The sequence below is a fragment of the Cavia porcellus genome, unplaced genomic scaffold (assembly GCF_034190915.1).
Source record: "Cavia porcellus strain 051 isolate PalLab524CR breed Dunkin Hartley unplaced genomic scaffold, mCavPor4.1 scaffold_1, whole genome shotgun sequence".
Lineage (NCBI taxonomy): Eukaryota > Metazoa > Chordata > Mammalia > Rodentia > Caviidae > Cavia > Cavia porcellus.
The window spans coordinates 25,445,419-25,454,713 of NW_026947484.1; the positions used below are offsets into that span (position 1 = coordinate 25,445,419).

General features: G+C 49.1%; 1 protein-coding gene across 1 annotated transcript; it reads left to right on the forward strand.

The window, feature by feature from the left end:
* The first annotated feature begins 4,282 nt into the window (after window positions 1-4,282).
* On the forward strand, window positions 4,283-8,175 carry Foxg1 (forkhead box G1). Its single transcript, XM_063246353.1, has 2 exons — window positions 4,283-4,426; window positions 5,595-8,175. The coding sequence occupies exon 2, from the start codon at window positions 5,752-5,754 to the stop codon at window positions 7,249-7,251; it is 1,500 nt and encodes a 499-aa protein (XP_063102423.1). The 5' UTR covers window positions 4,283-4,426; window positions 5,595-5,751; the 3' UTR covers window positions 7,252-8,175.
* The last annotated feature ends 1,120 nt before the right edge of the window (window positions 8,176-9,295 follow it).

Below are 9,295 nucleotides of genomic sequence, written 5' to 3' on the forward strand. Positions count from 1 at the left end.
CAGTGGGAACTGTCTATTTACCAGAGAGTGCAGAACATTCTACTGAGAATCTGTCCAGAGAGACTAAAGGGTCTCTGTCCTCAGGTGGTAATGTTTTGTGGTAATCTCTCTGAGCCTGACTCTTCTTCAGTTAATGTTGAGATAAAGCTTCTTGGTACATTTTGCTAAAGATCACCGGACCCTCCCTCTGAATGTGCCTTTGGCTTCAGAGAGCCTGGAATTTCTGGCATTGTCAGAGACCCTTGGCTGGAGAAGGCAAGGGTTTCAGAGAAGACCACGTTCCTCCTCCCTCTTCTCTTCCTCCTACTTCATCCCCCCACCCTCCCCCATCCACTCACTTTTGGACTTTTTTACTTCCAAAGTGGTTCCTCAGCTTGTACAAGTTAAACATTTCCACTCTCAAATATGAGGCTCTCCCCTAGATTTTTTTCTCTCGAGGTTCTCAAGCAAAATTGCCGGTGCCACAATGTTATGATGGAAGGATGCTGAAATGACAGGCCTAGTAGACGCTTGTCTTAATCATCGGCTTCTTAATTTAGTTTTAGTGCCGTGTGTGCATGCCTCTGATGCGCGAGCCATGCTCATGTGCGCGCCCCCGAGAACGTTAAGGGTACGGGCGCGCGCGGGCGCGCGCGGGCGCGTGCGGGCTTCAGAGCAGCAGCTGACAACCTGCAGCTCCCTAATGAGTGAAGAGGCAGGGCTGCTGCAGAAAAGTAACACTTCCCTGGTGTGAAGACCTCTTACTGGGAAGTTTAGTTCACTACTGTTCTCGCAAACCTAATCGTATAACCTGTAACCAAAACCCACAGAACAAGGATACAACACGCTAAAGAGTAACTTCTAATCACGGAATGTTAGCACCATTACCTGCTGTTAGGAAAAGATTACAGACGTTTGGCTCTGGCGAGGGCAGACCTCGCTCGCTCGCTACAGAATATCTGGAAATACCTGGATGACTCTGCAAGCAATCTGCTGGCTCCCAAAGTCACAGGGTCGGAATCTTCCCCGTGTACGCTAAGGAAGAGCTTCAGGTGGAGTTTGGCGCTGGAGCAATCCAAGGCCACGTCGTCCAGGGAGCCGAAGGTAGATAGAGGTTAGGTAAATGTGACCCACTCTCTTTAACCTTGGGTAACATGGAGAAAACAAGGGACCCACAGACAAAAGAGAAAAACAGGCCCAAGGAGGGCCAAGTTGGAAAATGAATATGCCATTGCCTACTCAAGATGAAGTTATGCTGTGGACCCCTTGTTACTAATTGAGAAGGGCTAACCTATTTTCCAAACTTTTTTTTTTTTCCTGTTGGAATTGCTCACACTTTACAAGGCCTATCTACAAGGCATGGTGCACTAATTAAAGCCTGTAGACAAAGAAGATTTACCATTATAAAGTCCAAAAAATTACATTTGCTCTGAGTTTTGATTTTATTTGCTAACACATATACTTGTAGATCGATACATGTGAGAGGTCAAGGTTAAATTGATTATAAGAAAAAATGAATGATGAATAATTTGTTTCCAGTCTGAGACTATTAGTTGTCCTCTTTCTTCTAAAGGTAATCACAGAGACTGAGGGGGTTGAAACTAAGGCTTTATATGCTGCAGGAAGAGGCCTGAGGCAGAGATGAGCAGGCCTTCAAATCCAATTTGCACCCAAATTGGCCAGTAGGATATACAAAGCCCTGTCCAGAGACTTTCAACTTGCACAATACTCTGCCCAGGAGCCCCCTCCCCCTTCATTTCAGATAGTAGTTCTAAAGAGAAGCCATTGCTGACACAAACATGGCCTGCTGAGCAAATAGTGCATGCTTTCTGGAATAAGCCTGCTATCTATCTATATCTATATGCCTAGTCTGATAGTGAAATTAAAATTATTAAAATAAACCTCACATCCTCAAAAATTGCAAGTAGCCTTTGCATTAGGAGAACAGACTTTTAATATTAACATATAAAGCAATTTTATTCAGTCCTATAAAACCATGCTAATTTGAGAGACTTACATTCATATAATCCTTAAAGTAACATAAGACATTCTTAGTTTGCATGCATAACATTTTCCCAGTCAGTATGAGCTCCTGGAATGCAAAATCAGACTATTGCAGCTCTCATTAGCAAACCCCAATTTTTGCTACTTGAAAGTAAATAGAAGAAAAACTTATTTTCACCTGCTAAAATCTTACACAAGATTACTAAACACACATTCAGCTTTGACCTAAGAAACACCTTAAATCATTAAAAATTCATCAGCCCAAGCTGGTGTTGTATTCAAGAAATGCTCCTCCAGTTTGCTGCTGAGCTCAGATTTGAATAAAATGTCCAATGTTAACAAACAATACCCACGTTTGGCACTTTGTGTATTAAATTGATCAAACAGATTTTAGGAGGCACAATGCACAATTTGTACAGACCTGATTGAGTTAATATAATATCAGCAAATTTTACATCGAAATGATTCTGTTTCTTTTCTTTGTGTTTAAAACCAGCACAGATTACAAATTTTAATGATCTGAAAATGTTTGGTATACAAAATCATGCTTATTTCAGTATTAGCAAAAACACAAGAAATTTTTCAACACAAACACCCAGCTGTGTCTATTTTAAAAGCAGTTCAATGACAGCTTGCACTTATGAGCATGCAATCAGCTAATTTCGCTTTTTTTTCTTCTGTGTTAATCAACACTTTCCTTCCTGCATATCAGAGTACAAATAGTATAGTTACTCCACATCAGTAAATGTTTACGTAACCTGTCCTTTCCCAAGAATCCGGTTACACCGAATCATTTCACGCTAGACCGACTACGAAAACGTACCGGGCAGTCCACCTCAGAGGGAGCCCTGTGTGCCATTATAAGTGGTGGTAGGAAGGGGGGCCAGTGGGGGAGAAATGAGGAGGAGTAGGTGGAGGAATGGAGAGAGGGAGAGGAAAGGAGGGAGGAGGGAAGAGGTGGGGGGGGGGGAGCGAACTGGGAAGGAGGGAGAAGGAGGGGAGGAGGCAGGAAAGAGAGTTGAGGAAAGTAGAAATAGGCAGGAGGCGGGACTGGAGTTGAAGGAGAAGTAGACAGAGGAGTAAGGCCCTGGACCTCTCCAGCCTTTGCAAAGCCCGCGGGCACCCCGCGCTGAGATATACTGAGTTTAGAAATCAACATTGGTGGCCACAACACGCATGAATGCTGGTTTGTGGAATGCTAGAAATTTCCAAATGCAAATATAGTTTGCTGTAAAATAAGAAGCTATCTGTACATAGGCCATATACACATAGAGTGAAAGTATATTTGAGGTCAGCCTAATAGTCAAAGGTCCTTTAAGGCATTCCTAATAGATCTATATTTACATTCCCTGCCAATTTGCAATACTTTGTTCCAAAAAGTCTCTGTCTCTGTCTCTGTCTCTGTCTCTGTCTCTCTCTCTCTTTCTCTCAAGTTGGGGGTTGGGAAGAGTTCCCTATTAGTTTGAGTATTCATCTGCTGTATTTCTTTATAATTTAATATCATTCATAGGAACCATTTTTCCTTCATCTGTTTTGTTTGATACCAAATCTGTCAACCCATTTATCTGAGTTTATCAAAGCAAACAAATGCTTATATTTTATGATTCCCTTCAGAGAGGTGCTTTACATTTAGGCTTCTCCACCTCCTAGTGCTCTTGGGCTACATCTTTCGTAAAATGTTGTGTTTCCTGCCCATGTGGGATGAAACAGCCTTTGATCAGTGTGCTCCGCACTAAATTCCAATCCCTGGGAAATGCTGGGCCTTAGCCCTGCCCCTGGCCACGGGATCCTTTTAAAGCCCCCGAATCACAATCTTCCCACTCACTTCAACCTTCTACTGAACCTTCCCAGTTCCAAAGCCCGAGAAGCTGGAATTGTGCAATCCACGTTTCCAAGGCTCCTACGCGCCTTCTTGCAGCACTCAGGGTGGGCAAGGGCTGACTTCGGCATACCGATATTTTAAGACTGCAGTCCTTACGAAATAAAGCATTTGAGAAATGGGAGGACTGAAGAGGGAGTGAATATAGCCACGTTTTTACAAAATGGAAAGAAAATAGACGCCCACTCTTATTTTCCCTCCAATGTCAACAAGCAAAATGAAAATATTTCCAAGGTGATCGCTCGCGACTGCTCGCTTTCCAATCTGACTGGAAGCCGAGGAGAATCCGCAGCCGTGAGGAGCACACCACCGAGTCACCCCGCGCGCGAGCGAAGGTCTCGGAACCGGAGAGAAAGGAAAGGAAGAGACACACATAGAGAGCATGTGTTACCTGGTTTATTTCAAGATTGTTTGGTACTGTGTTCTCTCTGGGCACCTTGCATTTCGGAAGGCCATCAAAGGCGCCCACCATTGAGCCGCCCCTGCCCGCCGCCGCAGCCCCGGGCCCGGCTTCCCGCCGCGCCACAGCCCGGAGCTCGCCGCCTCGCGGGCCTCTGGAACCGAGTAAGTAACCCCTGCTTGGCCCGGCGCAGCCCGCCACTTCCTCCTCCTCCTCCTCCTCCCAAGGGGTCCAGACCTCTCCCGACCGCCTCCCCAACCTCGGGGCGGCCCTCGGCACGCAAGGCCGGGGTGGGCCTCCCGCGTCCCGGGAGCAGAGCTCGGCTGGACCCGGGGCACAGTTTTGCTGCGGGCTGAGAACGCCAGCGCCGGGCCTGCAGGGCCGACTGGAAAGTAGTGCCTGGCTTCTTCCTCCTCCATTTCCTGCATTCTGCGTGCATCCTCTCCCTGCACTCCCGCTCTTCCCTCCACCACCCTCTCCGTCCCCACCGCCACCCCCGCTTTTAAAAATAAAATTGGATACAAACTTTAATCAATAAGGACAAATATTGACGCTCAAGCACAAATGGCCCAATACACTAAGAAGGACGCCGGCAGTGTGAGCTATCTGTCTGCCCTAGGAGAGGGGGTTCGCAGGACAGGAGCCGGCGGGGCGCAGGGAGTGTCGGGGTGCAGAGCCGGGCTGCGGCGCGCCTGCTCCCCGGAGTATCCCTGCGCGGCTCCGCCGGTCCGAGCCCCGCGCGTGCTGAGGGGGCGGTGAGCGCCCGAGGGGGCGGCAGCCGGCGGGCGGGGCGGGGGTGGGTGGGCCCGGCCCCTCCGATTGGTGGACGGCGACACAGACGCTCCCGCACGCCGCCGGCTCTGATTGGCCCAGCGGTAGGAAAGGTTAAACCAAAAATTTTTTTACAGCCCTAGTGTGCGCCTGTAGCTCGGAAAATTAATTGTGGCTATAGCCGCCTCGATCGCTGTCTCCCCAGCCTCGCCGCGGCCGCTCCGGGACGCGCCCGCCCGCCGCCCGCCTGTCCCCCCCTTTGGGCTGCTGCGGTGCTGCGGTGACTGCTGCTGAGAAAGGAGGAGGAGGAGAAGGAGCAGGAGGAGGAGGAGGAGGGCGAGAGGAGGAGGAGGAGGACGAGGAGGAGGAGGAGGAGGAAGCAGCAGGGGGGGAGCGGGGGGTGGGGGGGAGACCAAGAAGTGGAGTTGGGAGCTAGGGAGCTTCACCCCCGGGGCGGTGGTTGTTTCTTTTTTCTCTTTCTTTCTTTTTTTTTTCCTCCCCCCCCCCCTTTTTTTCTAATTCCTGAGGGGTGATTGCTGCTTTTGCTACATGACTTGCCAGCGCCCGAGCCTGCGGTCCAACTGCACTGCTGCCGGAGCGCTCAGTGCCGCCGCCGCCGTCCGCGCCCCCCGCGCCCCGCTCGGCGCCCGCAGCCCTGCGCCGCTGCCCGGCTCCCGCACCAACGCCGCCGCCGCCGCCGCCCCCCGACGCCTGGGTGATGCTGGACATGGGAGATAGGAAAGAGGTGAAAATGATCCCCAAGTCCTCGTTCAGCATCAACAGCCTGGTGCCCGAGGCGGTCCAGAACGACAACCACCACGCCAGCCACGGCCACCACAACGCGCACCACCCCCCGCACCACCACCACCACCACCACCACCACCACCACCCGCCTCCGCCCGCTCCGCAGCCGCCGCCCCAGCAGCAGCCGCCGCCGCCCCCGGCCCCGCAGCCCCCCCAGGCGCGGGGCGCCCCGGCCGCCGCCACCGCCGCCGACGACGACAAGGGCCCCCAGCAGCTGCTGCTGCCCCCGCCGCCGCCGCCGCCGCCCCCGGCCGCCGCCCTGGACGGGGCCAAAGTGGACGCGCTCGGCGGCGGCGGCGGCGGCAAGGGCGAGCCGGGCGGCGGCGGCGGCGGCGGCGGGGGGCCCGGGGAGCTGGCGGCCGTCGGGCCGGACGAGAAGGACAAGGGCGCCGCCGCCGGCGGGGAGGAGAAGAAGGGGGCGGGCGAGGGCGGCAAGGACGGGGAGGGGGGCAAGGAGGGCGACAAGAAGAACGGCAAGTACGAGAAGCCGCCCTTCAGCTACAACGCGCTCATCATGATGGCCATCCGGCAGAGCCCCGAGAAGCGGCTGACGCTCAACGGCATCTACGAGTTCATCATGAAGAACTTCCCCTACTACCGCGAGAACAAGCAGGGCTGGCAGAACTCCATCCGCCACAACCTGTCGCTCAACAAGTGCTTCGTGAAGGTGCCGCGCCACTACGACGACCCGGGCAAGGGCAACTACTGGATGCTCGACCCGTCGAGCGACGACGTGTTCATCGGGGGCACCACCGGCAAGCTGCGCCGCCGCTCCACCACCTCGCGCGCCAAGCTGGCCTTCAAGCGCGGGGCGCGCCTCACCTCCACAGGCCTCACCTTCATGGACCGCGCAGGCTCCCTCTACTGGCCCATGTCGCCCTTCCTGTCGCTGCACCACCCGCGCGCCAGCAGCACCCTGAGCTACAACGGCACCACGTCGGCCTACCCCAGCCACCCCATGCCCTACAGCTCGGTGTTGACTCAGAACTCGCTGGGCAACAACCACTCCTTCTCCTCGGCCAACGGGCTGAGCGTGGACCGCCTGGTGAACGGCGAGCTGCCCTACGCCACGCACCACCTGACGGCCGCCGCGCTGGCCGCCTCGGTGCCCTGCGGCCTGTCGGTGCCCTGCTCCGGGACCTACTCCCTCAACCCCTGCTCCGTCAACCTGCTGGCGGGCCAGACCAGTTACTTTTTCCCCCACGTCCCGCACCCGTCCATGACCTCGCAGAGCAGCACGTCCATGAGCGCCCGGGCCGCCTCCTCCTCCACGTCGCCGCAGGCCCCCTCCACCCTGCCCTGCGAGTCCTTAAGACCCTCTTTGCCGAGTTTTACGACGGGACTGTCCGGAGGACTGTCTGATTATTTCACACATCAAAACCAGGGGTCTTCTTCCAACCCATTAATACATTAACGTCCCTGGGACCAGACTGTAAGTGAACGTTTTACACACATTTGCATTGTAAATGATAATGAAAGATAAGTCCAGGTATTTTTTATGAAGCCCCCCTACCGTTTCTGTACGTTCGTTCAGTCTTTAGGGTTGTTTATTATTCTAACAAGGTGTGGAGTGTCAGCGAGGTGCAATGTGGGGAGAAGACACTGTAGAATATAAGGTTTGGAAGTCAAAATTATAGTAGAATGTGTATCTAAATAGTGACTGCTTTGCCATTTCATTCAAACCTGACGAGTCTGTCTCTGAGAGCCGCCAGATTTCCATGTGTGCAGTATTATAAGTTATCATGGATCTCTCCGGTGGACGCAGACCTTGAGAACAACCTAAATTATGGGGAGAGTTTTTAAACTGTTAAACTGTAATTTGTATTTAAGAAGCATTCGTAGTAAAGGTGCCCAAGAAATTATTTTGGCCATCTTTTGTTTTGTCATTTTCTTTAGAGAGCTCTCTTTTTTTCCCCCCTTTTGTTTACTTTTAGACCAAAGATTGGATTCTAGAAAATGCACTTGGTATACTAAGTATTAAAACAAACAAACAAGGAAAGTCCTTTCAGTTGGCAACGCTGCCCATTCAATTGAATCGGAAGGGGACAAAATTAACGATTGCCTTCAGTTCGTGTTGTGTATATTTTGATGTATGTGGTCACTAACAGGTCACTTTTATTTTTTCTAAATGTAGTGAAATGTTAATACCTATTGTACTTATAGGTAAACCTTGCAAATATGTAACCTGTGTTGCGCACATGCCGCATAAATTTGAGTGATTGTTAATGTTGTCTTAAAATTTCTTGATTGTGATACTGTGGTCATATGCCCGTGTTTGTCACTTACAAAAATGTTTACTATGAACACACAGAAATAAAAAATAGGCTAAATTCATATATATCTTGATACTTTTGTGTCTTTTATTAAGTAGAGCTAATTTTTAAAAGACCATTCAATTTATAGGGAATTCAACGGCTCTTCTGGCCAGACTAAGATTTAAGCTGCTCCTCTAATTTGAACTGCTACTACTCTAAAAATGGAAATAGAATTCTTTTCCCTTTGTGGACAAATTTTACCAGGAGTAAGCTACTTAATAAATGCTAGCTTTAAACAAAGTATAGGCTTTTCAGCTGATATCTTTTACGTATTTGTGGATATACAGCAAAAAAAAAAAAAAGATATTTAATTTTATGTGCATTGCTGTTTATTTTAAAAAATCAGTTAATAGAATGCTTTTTATATACTTTGTTTCAGGTATCTTGTTTATAGCACTTGGCAAATTATAAATAAATATATGTATATGGTTAGATAGAAGTAAATAATAAACACATATGTAATATATAGAGATACACAGAGCCCTTCAGTTCAGGTACAACTTGCGCTATGAATGCTGCAAACATTTTTGTTTAAATATTTGTATTTATACTTTCTAAGTCAGCATTTATTTTTGTGGCTGTTTACCCACAATGGAAGAGTTCTAATAAAGATGTGCTGAAATTGCAATATAGATTTTGCTGAAGTGATCACCTGTTGTAATGGCTTGCAGATCAATGTTTTCATTTTAAATAATAACAACTTAAAATTCTAGATATTCAGAAGAAGCAACATGCCTCTCTCTCTCCCTTTCTTCCTCATTTTTTTTTTTTTTTTACAACATAGAGGTACTTCTTTGATTCTCTTTTACATATGTCTGTATAATTTAAAGATTTGTTCCTTTTGCTTACACGGAGTCATAACTTTGTTTTAGCTTGGAATATGCATATGTATGTAAATATATGCATATATATGAAAAATGAAAGCATTTTTAATCGTTTCAGGCAGCCCAAATGCTATAATTTAAAAAAAAAAATAATTGGAAAACCTGAGTAAAAGATTTAGTAACTTAATTGGATCCTGTGGTGAGTCTGTAGAGGACAAGTTGTTCATTTGTTACAATTGTATAGTCTGAAATGTGTTCTGCAGTAATGCAATAAGCTGGCTACTTCTTACAATGGGCCCAATGAAAAATAATCTGTCCT